The sequence below is a fragment of the Temnothorax americanus genome, unplaced genomic scaffold, assembly GCF_048541705.1.
Source record: "Temnothorax americanus isolate GAGA-0224 unplaced genomic scaffold, ASM4854170v1 Scaffold60, whole genome shotgun sequence".
NCBI lineage: Eukaryota > Metazoa > Arthropoda > Insecta > Hymenoptera > Formicidae > Temnothorax > Temnothorax americanus.
In genome coordinates, this window is record NW_027509752.1 from 17,483 (window position 1) to 30,000 (window position 12,518).

At 43.2% G+C, this 12,518-nt stretch overlaps 1 protein-coding gene and 1 pseudogene across 1 annotated transcript; both read left to right on the plus strand.

The window, feature by feature from the left end:
- The first annotated feature begins 4,313 nt into the window (after positions 1–4,313).
- LOC143905356 (uncharacterized) lies at positions 4,314–7,338 on the plus strand (annotated as a pseudogene).
- An 886-nt stretch (positions 7,339–8,224) lies between these two features.
- LOC143905365 (uncharacterized) lies at positions 8,225–10,658 on the plus strand. The gene is made up of 2 exons (XM_077420773.1): positions 8,225–9,813; positions 10,200–10,658. Exons 1-2 carry the CDS (start codon positions 9,598–9,600, stop codon positions 10,419–10,421), a joined length of 438 nt encoding a protein of 145 aa, XP_077276899.1. The 5' UTR covers positions 8,225–9,597; the 3' UTR covers positions 10,422–10,658.
- The last annotated feature ends 1,860 nt before the right edge of the window (positions 10,659–12,518 follow it).

Genomic DNA, 12,518 nt, shown 5'->3' on the forward strand with positions numbered 1-12,518 from the left:
TTCGGCTCGCGCCACGCGTCTCCGAGCGCGTACCTGCGAGCGACATTTGTAAGTATCTAGCTGCGTCCTCCCTTCCCCCGACCCCTCTGGCTAACCTTTTCCTTGCTTCCCAGATTTTCACATCCTAATCCCGGGGTTGGACGTAACAAAATAGAACGTTTAAAATACTTCGTAGACATTCGAACTGCCGTGCCTCTTTCTTGGCCCTCGTGCTGATTACGACTTATTCAAGACGTGTACACATTCTGACTGCAGTCGCAGAGCAGTGCACGCGTTAGACGAGTCAGTATTTTTTGTGTGATTTTTTAAAATTATTTTGTGATGCCTCCGTACGATCTTCCCCCGTACGAGCCTAAATATGTAAAAATAAGTGACATTTTAAACAATTCTAATTTTAACGACTTTAATTTGAACGACTATAATTTGAACGACTTTGCTGGTGCTGGTGATCAGGAGGAGAGGCCCGCTGCTCTACCGCGTCTCCCGCGTTTCCCGCGTATCCCGCGGACGCTCGGTGGTGGACGCGGCCGGCTTTTTCCCCACGGGCGGCCTGGGCTAAACATTAGTATCGCGGAATTTTTTAATTCCGATTTTGATATTGACAACTTAGAGGATAGTGATAGTAGTGATAGTGAAATTCAAGAGGAATGGTCCGCTGCTCCCCCGCGTCAGCCACCCGCGCCCCGGCTCCCAACAGCTCAGGTGGGCACGCCACCCGGGATCTCACGCGGGCGAGCGCTGAGGAACGCTCTAGGCCTCCCGGCTCTCGGACGCGGGCGGGCACAAAGTGTGATTCAAGAGGAGAGGTCTGCTGCTCCCCCGCGTCAGCCACCCGCGCCCCTGCTCCCAACAGCTCAGGTGGGCACGCCACCCGGGATCTCACGCGGGCGAGCGCTGAGGAACGCTATCGGCATCCCGGCTTTCGGACGCGGGCGGGCGCAATTTTACGCCGATTCCCTCGCGCAGGGTCGCGCGTATTGTCCAACACCTGAGGACGAGAGATTGGCGGACGAGCTGGTGTTCGACGTGGTTCAAATTGTACACATCGCGTGTTCTCCTCCTCCTCCCGTCAACCGCCCTGGCCGCCAAAATCCACGGGAGGCACTATCGGCAGCATTCAGACGGATGTCGGTGGACCGCGGCCATGGAGCCCTCTTTCGTCGAAATTAAGGTATTTTTTTTTTTTTTTTTTTTTTACCTAAAAATTAATAATGTAAGAGCGAGAGAAAAACCGCGCGCGAGGAAGAGATAACGCGAACGGGGGGGAAAGCCGAGCGAGACAGACAGCGGCCCTTCCTAGAAAAAAAAAACATGAAGAGGACTCCGCGACGGTTAAATCGTCATCGGTGAGATCATTGCGGAGTCAAGTGTATAACTCGCTGTTTTATTTATATTCACCAATAAAATTCCAGCAGCCGAACGGCGCCTTTGTAGTACCCCCGCGCCGATAAAGTGACGACACCCGCCCCCTCGGCGGTACCCCTTGTCAATACGATATGTTTATTAATATTTAATAAACATGTACCGACACGCTCGCCGACCCCCTCCCCGCTCCCCCTCACCAACGAGTCCTCCCCCCCGCTCCCCCTCGTTCATGAGTCCTCCCCCCCGCCCCTCACCCCCTCCTGAGATCTCCGGCCTAGGACTCTTATTGTTTTATCTACTCTAGAACTCTTATTGATATCACTACTTACGACGGGAAAAAAAGTGGCATTCTGACTGCAGTCGCAGAGCAGTGCACGCGTTAGACGAGTCCGTATTTTTTGTGTGATTTTTTAAAATTATTTTGTAATGCCTCCGTACGATCTTCCCCCGTACGAGCCTAAATATGTAAAAATAAGTGACATTTTAAACGATTCTAATTTGAACGACTTTAATTTGAACGACTTTAATTTGAACGACTTCAATTTAAACGACTTTGCTTGTGCTGGTGATCAGGAGGAGAGGCCCGCTGCTCTCCCACGTTTCCCGCGTATCCCGCGGACGCTCGGTGGTGGACGCGGCCGGCTTATCCCCCGCGGGCGGCCTGTGCTAAACATTAGTATCGCGGAATTTTTTAATTCCGATTTTGATATTGACAACTTAGAGGATAGTAATAGTAGTGATAGTGAAATTCAAGAGGAGAGGTCCGCTGCTCCCCCGCCCCCGCGTCAGCCACCCGCGCCCCGCCTCCCAACAGCTCAGGTGGGCACGCCACCCGGGATCTCACGCGGGCGAGCGCTGAGGAACGCTCTCGGCCTTCCGGTTCTCGGACGCGGGCGGGCGCAATTTTACGCCGATTTCCTCGCGCAGAGTCGCGCGTATTGTCCAACACCTGAGGACGAGAGATTGGCGGACGAGCTGGTGTTCGACGTGGTTCAAATTGTACACATCGCGTGTTCTCCTCCTCCTCCCGTCAACCGCCCTGGCCGCCAAAATCCACGGGAGGCACTATCGGCAGCATTCAGACGGATGTCGGTGGACCGCGGCCATGGAGCCCTCTTTCGTCGAAATTAAGGTATTTTTTTTTTTTTTTTTTTTTTTACCTAAAAATTAATAATGTAAGAGCGAGAGAAAAACCGCGCGCGAGGAAGAGATAACGCGAACGGGGGGGAAATGAGAGCGAGAAAGACAGCGGCTCTTCCTAGAAAAAAAAACATGAAGAGGACTCCGCAACGGTTAAATCGTCATCGGTGAGATCATTGCGGAGTCAAGTGTATAACTCGCTGTTTTATTTATATTCACCAATAAAATTCCAGCAGCCGAACGGCGCCTTTGTAATACCCTCGCGCCGATAAAGTGACGACACCCCTCCCCCCCCGCGGACCACCTTCGGCGTAGAACGCGGACACCTACCCCCCCCCCTCGACGGTACCCCTTGTCAATACAAAATATGTTTATTAATATTTAATAAACATGTCCCGACACGCTCGCCGACCCTCCCCCCGCTCCCTCTCACCAACGAGTCGTCCTCCCCCCCCCTCGCTCCCCCTCACCAACGAGTCGTCCTCCCCCCCCGCTCTCCCGGCAGACCCCTCGGCCGCGAGTCCCCCCCCCTGCCCCGCTCCCCCCTCGGAGCTCCTAGGGTAGATCTCTTATTGTTTTATCTACTAATAAATACTTTCAGTTCTTTATAAAAAATTATCAAAGAAAGGGTCAAAGAGACGAGTCTCCCCCCTTCACACCGGTCCTCCGCGACTCGCCATTCCGCCGCCTCCACCAGCTCTTTCGGAGGAACCACCGTCGCCGCCTCCTCCTAATTTGGTTTTTCGCCCCCTTTGCCGCGTACTCCCTTATCGCGTGCTCCCCGATACACTTGATTCTTCCCCCCTGCTCGAACCTTCATATTCCCCGGTTCGCCCCGGGGAACTTCTCGATTCCCTCGCCCTCTCGCCTGCCTCCAATCCTTCCCCTATGCAGGAGAGGTCACACTCCCCTGTTCCTTTCGTTGACTTAGTCGATCTTGAGGTGATTAGATTGATAATAACGCCCCTTATAAAATGAATATTGTTTACTTTCTTTATGTTTAATTTAGTTTCAAACACACATATATTTGCGAGAAACCGGACGCGCCAGACGATAATCGCGTAAGGTAAACGTCCTAATAGCCAACTATGTCCCAGTTCCCAACCACTAAGGGGAATATTCCACTTAATTAAGAGAATTTTTGATAAAAATAAATAAATAACCACTTAATTGAGTTCTACGATTTATAATCTATGCATAGGACAACGGTTAAAATAATCCTTGCGCTCTTTGTAATAATTTTTTCGAGTTTCTTGAGAGTGCACGCGCTGCCCCGGGAAACAAAGCGCATCTGTAAGCCAGTTTGTTAAGAATTGACGAAGTTCAATTGTAACTATTGTCGCCTTCATTTTTTATATATATTGAATAAGTTATAGCTTTTTATATTCAGGAAGATGTAGAGAATGCAAATCTAGGGTCGACATTTAGTTAGAATTGCTGATAAATTGTTAATTTGCATGGTTGGATACTCGGACGTTTCAACCGTATGATGTACCAATAGCGAACCAAGTGGCTGGATACTGGTACAACCAAGCGATCGTGTAATGTCCCAATAGCCGGACGCAACGAACTCAGCGGCCATAACCTTGATGGAACGATCAGCATTGACGCGCGGCATTGTTTACTAGTGTGCTTAAAGTGCGGCATTGTTTACTAGTGTGTTTAGAATTACGCTAAACTGAGGTGATTATTCGCAGTAAGTATGATATCTAACATTTTACAAATTTGGCTCCGTACACAAGTTTGTTATTGTATTATAATTGTATTTACATTGGAAAAGTCTTAAACGTAACCTCTCAAATCGCGAATTTAGGTTAATCGAGCATTATGCAAAAAGTCTTTCCACGCATATTTCAAGTATGTACTTATCTATTTATGTTACTATAGACGCTGGCATCATGTCGAAAACAGAAAAGTATACAGAATCGTCGATAAAAACTGCTCTCGCTGCAGTAAGAATGGGCGTGCCTCTGAAAACTGCGAGTAAAATGCACAACGTTCCGAGAAGCACTCTCTATACAAGGCACAAACAAGGTGTTTCACAACTCGTCATGAAGGGACCGTCTAGTATTCTGTCTGCGGAAGAAGAAAACCAGCTTGTCAAGTGGATCTTTCATGTCAGTGAAAAAGGTTTCTCGATATCCAAGGATCAGCTCTGTGACAGTGTTGCACGATTGGTTGTGAGACTCAAACGACCAACGCCGTTCAAAGAGAATCGTCCCGGCCGTCATTGGTACGAGGCGTTTCTCCGTCGTCACCCGGAACTTAGCCAAAGAATAGCTCAAAATCTGAGTTATAGTCGCGCTTCGGCGACGGAAGAAAAACTCAGAAATTGGTTCGCCGAGGTCGAGAGCTACTTAACAACGCAAAACTTGTTGAATATTGATCCCTCGAGAGTTACAATTGCGACGAGAGTGCATTCTTCCTATGTCCGAAGGCAGAGAATGTGATTGCAAGAAAAGGTGCGAGATCGGTTTATAAAGTCGTCAATGGGGATGAAAAGGAGTGCCTCACCGTTCTCTTTATGGTTAACGCGGCGGGTGTAATGGCCCCACCAATGGTGATGTATTGGTACCAGAGAATTCCGGCGAGCGTAGCTCGAAACGTCCTTAAAGGTTGGAGCATCGGTACATCGGAAAGGGGGTGGATGACCGCCGAGACGTTTTACGAATATATCGCAAACGTTTTTTATCCATGGTTGAAAGAAAATAACGTCGAGTTTCCCGTCCTTCTTTATGTCGACGGCCATTCTTCGCATTGTACGATGCCTCTGAGCGAGTTCTGCAGGAATCATCAAATCGAACTGATCGCATTGTACCCGAATGCTACGCATATTTTGCAGCCCTTGGATGTCGCGGTATTTCACCCGCTGAAATCGTCATGGAAAAAAACAGTCAACAAGTGGAGACTTGACCACGACGGAGATCGTCTAACAAAAGACAAATTTGCGCCAGTGCTGAAAATTGCAATCGACAGCATGGATCTCACGGGAACAATTATTCGTGGCTTCGCGTCTTGTGGATTGTTCCCGTTTTTGGCAAATTCCGTCGATTTTGATGTTCTTAGAAAAGGTTTAAAGGAACAAAAATCCAAGGAAAACAACGAAGTCGAGAGTCAAGCTGAGGATACCAAATCGGCGAAGTTTCTGAAATTCTTCGAAGAGCGGCTACCAGCCGGTCTGCTACCAGAGTTTATCGAATCGGAGCGTATTGGTTTTTGGAGTGGCGCGATAGAAAATCAAGGACTTTTTGCGTTTTGGTTGCAAATGAAGGGAGTCGTCACTGGTATAAAAAGACAATTTAGGAAAACTGTTTTTTGACTGCTTTTTTTGTAGTGGTTCCACGAAGTTCATTTTATTTAATTTTTAATTTATGTTTTAGATATTTTTGTGTTTGTATATATAGGCTACGACAAAATAAGTGTAAATTCGGACACAATCGACGATGCAGCGGTACCGAGCGACGATCAAAAGTTAGAGGACGCCGAGAGAACGACGGCCGAAGACGGTAGAAGAACCCCGACGGATTGCGCTGCAATAATTACGGCGGATGAGAGTCTGAGTTTGGGGGCAGATCAAAGCATCGTTGTGCTGGCGGTCGAACACGATGGAACTCTGGCAACGATCAATCTCGACGAAAATAGCGGCGCTGGTCAATCATTCGACGACGCAATCGAAATAAAATGCGCAACGGCCTCCTTGGAGACTGAACAATTTATTTTGGAAAATGAACCGGGCGCAGGTTTGTATAAAAATACAAAAATACAAAAATGTTTAAATTTTTCCTGTATTTGGCGTCTTTTAATTTGCAGCAGGCGTGAGACTCGACAGCAGAGCCCCCGAAGGTACTCCATATCCGTTCAAAGATGCCCTATTTTGGCCCCCGGATCTTCCAAACAAAAAAAGGAAGAGGCCTCTCAACGGTCCCAAGCCTCCCACTGTGGCTACTTCCGATAAGTGAGTGGAATATGAAAAATCTAAAGAAGAGAAAAAAAGAAATATTCTACGTGAAAAAGAAGATAGGATAAAGAGAAGGAAGGAAATGCAAGAAGAGAAGAAACGTGTGCAAGAAGAGAATAAGCGAGCGCAAGAACAAAAGAAGCTGGAACGAGAAAAGAAAAAAAGGCAGCTGGGCTGAATTGAAAAAATTGCAAAAAGAACTAAAAAAAGAAAAACAAAAATGATAAAGCGAAGATATTTTACAAACTGTTGCTATATGTACCTGAAGTTACCAAAAATTTCTTTGTCTTACTAATAAAGAAATACTGAATGATATAAAAAAAGTTGTCTCTGCTTTCATCTGTGACTGGTTGATAATAGGGACATCGAGTGGCCGGGTATCGGGACATAATTAAAAACTGATGGTCGGGTACTGGGACATTTCCTTTTCTCGCATTTTCCGAAAAAATCAAATTAACTATTACCGATGAAACAAATTATTGGATGGTTTCCAGAAACTAGAGAATCCAAGCTTTCGTTTCGTCGTATCCGCTTATAAATAAGACTTGTTAATATATATAAAAATTAAATTTCTATTTTCCAGGCGTCTTAAATGGTCGGCTATTGGGGCGTTTACCTTACACGATCATTGTCATCTGACCGGTCGTTACAGAGGTCCCGCGCATTCAAATTGCAATTTAAATTATAAAGATTCTTATTACATTCCTATAGTTTTCCACAATTTATCCGGTTACGACACGTATTTTATCGTAAAAGAAATAGCTACCGCGTTCGAAGGCTCGATCAACGTACTACCGATAACGGAAGAAAAATACGTCTCGTTCACGAAACACGTTAAAAGCACCGAAGATAAAGATAAGAAAACTTGCGTCTAATTGCGATTTATTGATTCATACAAGTTTCTCACCGCTAGTCTCGACAAATTGGCATCTTATCTCAAAGGATAAACTGCGAATATTGCAATGAAAATTTTGTAAATTATCCGCAGAAAATTTCAATTTGCTCACACGAAAAAGGACTAAAAAAAAACAAAAATTTATTGTCAAAATTGCAACTTTTTTTTAAGTGCCGTTTCCTTAATTTTGCACTTTTTCCTTCTTTTTTAGGCTCATCAACAGCGTAATTTTATAGAGAATAAGAAAATTCGAAAGCGTACTCTGGCACTTCGTACAGTACGGACCGCGAACGGAATTTTAGACGTGTTTCGAGTGTAATAAAACCCTAGCTGATTACCGCCCTGCAACCGAGTGCTACGAGTGTACTAACGTCGAAGAAGTATTCGAACAATACATTTTAAACAAACGCGCGGAATACTATAATTCAGATCTCCCCATAAGAATTGTCGACTTGGTCAGACCCTCTGGTAATCGGGAATCCGGGTCGTGAATAACCTCGGTCGCGGGTATCCCCGAGGAGAACTTTTTGATTCGTTGGACCCGATAACCGACCCTATACCGAATACTGAGACAGTATTCGCAGTATTGTGTTCGCGATAAATTAATGTGTAATGTTTCTGCTTACACAGGGTGCAAACGTGTTTACTTTTGGAACTCCATGGTAAGTCTCCCTTACGCAAACAATTGAAACAACATTTATTTTGTTTTAGTAACTTTCAATACGTTGAGGGACAGTTTGCTTTAAAAACGCCTTACTAAAAGTATAGTGAAAGTGTCAAGATGCAGCTGAAAATTACATATCCGTGCGATGGTGTAAGTGTTTTGTGCTGTGCAATAATTTGTGCATTAATAAATGCACTTGTGCAATAATTTTTTGTTTTAATATATTTTATTTTTCAGTATATAAGGGTTAGAGAAGTCAAAATTGTCGGGTCGGGTATCAAATTTGACATTATCTCTGACTCGGAGTAAGAATCTTCTACATCCTTCCATATCCTTGTATCTTCTCTGGGCCCTTTCTACATCCCTCTATACTTACGTATACTCATTCGAATAATCTAAAAGCGTCACCACTTGTATCACTGTATCATTGTATCATTCAAATAGCTTAGATGCGCGACCAAGTGTTTATAACAATCTATGTAATGTATCGTACAATATGTATCTACAGCTATAAAAAATTTTCTTTCTTTCTTTTCTTTTTCTTTTTTCTCTTCCTCTCCAAAAGGACGGAAAGTAATAAAAATCCAGATGTCAAAAATATGAAAACTATATTAAATAGTTTAAGAACAAATGTAAAACCTGAAAAACTCGAGCGATAATCAGTACGATCTTGACTCGCAAAGAGCACGCAAATCAAAGGTTGCCACCAGTTACTTATAAGTGCGCAAGAAATTAAGGTAAACACTAAGTATGACAATTGTACAATATATATACAACAAACTACGGATACCAATATTAAAAGTTATTGTGTGGACTTGTTGGAGAAACTTGGTTCTTTCAAACACACGAGGGACACACTGAAAAAATTGAACAAAAAAATAAAGATATATATAAAATACTGCGTAGAAGGGGTAACAAGGTCTACGTGAAATGGCTGGGATTTGGTGAATCACACAATTCATGGATACATAAGGACAATGTAATTTAATTCGTGCAAACTGCATTTTATTCTTAACATAAACAATATGTAATATGTAATACATATAAAGTGTTTGAAATACACATAAAGTACATAAAAAATATGAAATACATTGTACATACATGTACAATATCTTTATTAATACGTTCTTAACGCGTTCGCGCGAGGGACATCCAAGGATGACAAAAATCAGAAAAAAGAAGTAAGAGCACCCCCGGCAAGTAATGAAAAACACGCTTAGCCTTGCAATCCATGCTCCCGACGACTTCGCGTACCAAATCATAAAGGGCCCAGGATACATTTAATACCAAAAGTAATCTTTTAACAATTTTCTGTATAAATACAAATATATTCTGGAGAAGTAGTACATATAATTAAATGTACTCTGGTAGAAGTAAAAATACGCCAAACTCAAGAATGTTATCAACAATTGCCAGTATCAAAGGGAAACAAAACATACTTTTTAACACCTCACAAACGCATATACTTTTTAAAACAGAAATGCAAATCTCGTGCAGTAGGATACTTCCTACCATCCAAACGACGGATAATATAGCATAACATAAAATGTAGAATACAGCAGATAACCTACAATAATGGAGCCGATGACCAAGCCTACCTGGGATTACAACGATCCCGGATCCTTAGCTACAAGCGGCATTTACACTAACCAAGACCTTGAAAAACTGAGAGACCACATAATATTTCCCGCCGAAAAGACTGAGATATTGAATACAGTAGCACGTGGCGTAATGGGGGAACCGACCATAACACGGGCGACGGAGAGGACGGCCGTTTTTATCTTTACCTACATTCCCATATAATAAATGTAGAAAACCAGAGCAACACCAATTGCTGAGTACAAATTACTATACTATACTTATTATACTTACTATACTTACTATACGTATATAACTATAATAAGTTATTATTAACTACTTACTGTGAATTAGGAAATTGTTTGCTTATTCGAATTCGAGTCATTTAGCGCTTCGAATGTTTCGAAGAGTTTGATTGACTAATGGGATCCAGGAATATTCAAAACATTTTCAAATAAACAGTAAATAAAGACGTGTCAGTTTGTGATTCTTAAATAAAAGCACAGATTGACACCACAAATTTCAAGTATAAAAAAAAGACGTCACCTTCTTACCTCTTGGACGAGAATTCTTTACATAAAATCACAGAAAATGCCTAGAAAAAAATCTGGGGAATATTCTTAAGTTTTGGCAACGTAACTGCAGGATTAATCGGAATATACTTCTGCGCAAGGACGGCAAAGCTAATAATCAACACTATTATACACGGTTACGCACTACATACTATATACGGATGGTCAATACATTTAGTCGGAGCACTGTGGGACTCGGTGACCAATTTACTACATGCATCTAGCGCGAGGGACGGTGAAGGACGATAAAAACCAAGAAAAGAAAGTAGGAGCACCCCCGCTCCCGGCCGAACAGGAAAAAAACTGCAGCGGACACTGAACAACAGAATACCTACAAAAAGTCTGTATAGGTGGAAAGCGAACCAACCCCGAGTATACGAGTGCGAATCAGATCGAGGAAATTATGTTATTGGAGCGAAGCGAGTACAGAGACAAATTTTACGAAACAATGTCTGTCAGTAATATATCGGTAAAGTTCGAGGCAGATATCGCGCACACGAACACGCGCGACACACTCAACTTTTACGATTTCCTTCGTACCATATTGCTATGCAAAGCGATGTGGAAAACGTGAAAAAATCTAGTATCCGCAACGAAGCTCACAACATGTATCCATAGCTATAAACAAAAAATATTTGTCTCTTTTTCTTTCTCACACTTCTCCTCTTTCTCTTCCTCTCGAAAAGGACTAAAAGTAATAAAATCCAGATGTCAAAAATATGAAAACATGTAAAACCCGAAAACTCGAGCGATAGTCAGTACGATCTCGACTCGCAAAAAACACGCAACTGAAGATCCCCAGGGATTATTTAAGTGCGAAAGAAGTTAATTTAATTTTTTAGTACCTCAATCGAAAGTACAAATGCAAATAGAATTTGAATTTACTCTATACGAGCAGATACCTCCAAGAATGAGATACCTCTTTAACGGGTCAACGTTCGAGGCGCCCGTACATATAAGGGTGAGTACATTTAAGTTATATGATTTTGTATGTAATATATTAAATAATTTATTAAATAATTTATTAATATAAACATATTGTGCAACTAAGTTTTGGCCACAAGAGTGCAATCTGCAAGAGTGCAAAGTAATTTCTTTTCAGGATCCTGTACCATCCGCAATTTGTAGCTTTGATTGTACTATCGCAAATATTGCGGCTAGTGGTAGCAGTATTATTGACTCAAAACTCCCAAGTTCCCCAAGCTTGACGACCAATTTCAAATTTAATGTCTCCTCCGAAAGATGGTTGCCCTCTAGGTCGGGCTCTATAACCCTATTAAACCAAGATCTTCATACCGTAATATGCTTCTAATTACCCTATTTAGAAATTTTCCGGGTTTTAACCTTGAAGCATGCAACCAACCAAAAAACGTGATTTGGTTGATGTAGCATCCGGGGATGCTACGTCGTTTTTAACGGCACAAGCCCATTGTTTTCTTATTATAGAATAGCAGATGCTAATTTGCGATGTTTAATTCCGCTCAACCCAACCCTACAATGCAAAACGCTCCGAATCCTTCTTCCGCTGGAAACCGGCGATGGTTACGGGATAATCAACGGCAGCAAAATTTTGTACTAGATAGAGATTGGAGAAACAATCGCGATTGGAACTCGCAGGCTCAGATTGAGACAGACTTCCAAAACCGCCCTCCACAACCCGATCAGAACAGACAGAGGCGCAACAAACAACGAGCTGCTAACTGGAGAAAGAAGAACAACCCTACTCCTGAAGCTCAAGCGTCAACGTCAAAACCAGCACCAGATTTGTCTAAGTATAAGTCGACTCAGGATAGTGCTAACAGAGACGAGCCATTGTATGATTTCGTCGGTGGATCCCGTCCTGTAAAGAAAATTTACGCGCACAACGTCGAATTTTTGACGTTTCCAGTCCTTTGCGAGACACTATATAGAGAATTGAAGCAATCAAACCCCCGTTTAAAACGAGAGATGCCATTTTGCTCTTTTCTCCAGGCTATGACAACATGCCTAAATGCTTGGTTGTTCCGGACAGTTACCGATCTAAATGCGGAGGATAGATACAGCGATGAGAGGGATGCAATGGCCCTCATTCCGCAAGAGATGTATATTCCTCAGCCTGTATCGGAATATTTATCGATGATAAATACAGTCACGACACCATCAGGAGACACTGTTCGTGTCAACTTACCGGATGTTGCTCTCCCACAACATTCCATTGCTGATGTCGGTCCTGGTAGCTTTGGTGTGTGCGACGCAACTACGCATAATGCGTACGAATGTTACGTCAGCCCCCTTGTAGTGAAGAACTTCCTAATTGCATCCAGAGACAATGTCGTGAATTACGCCCCACTGCCTGAAGCTTTAGCT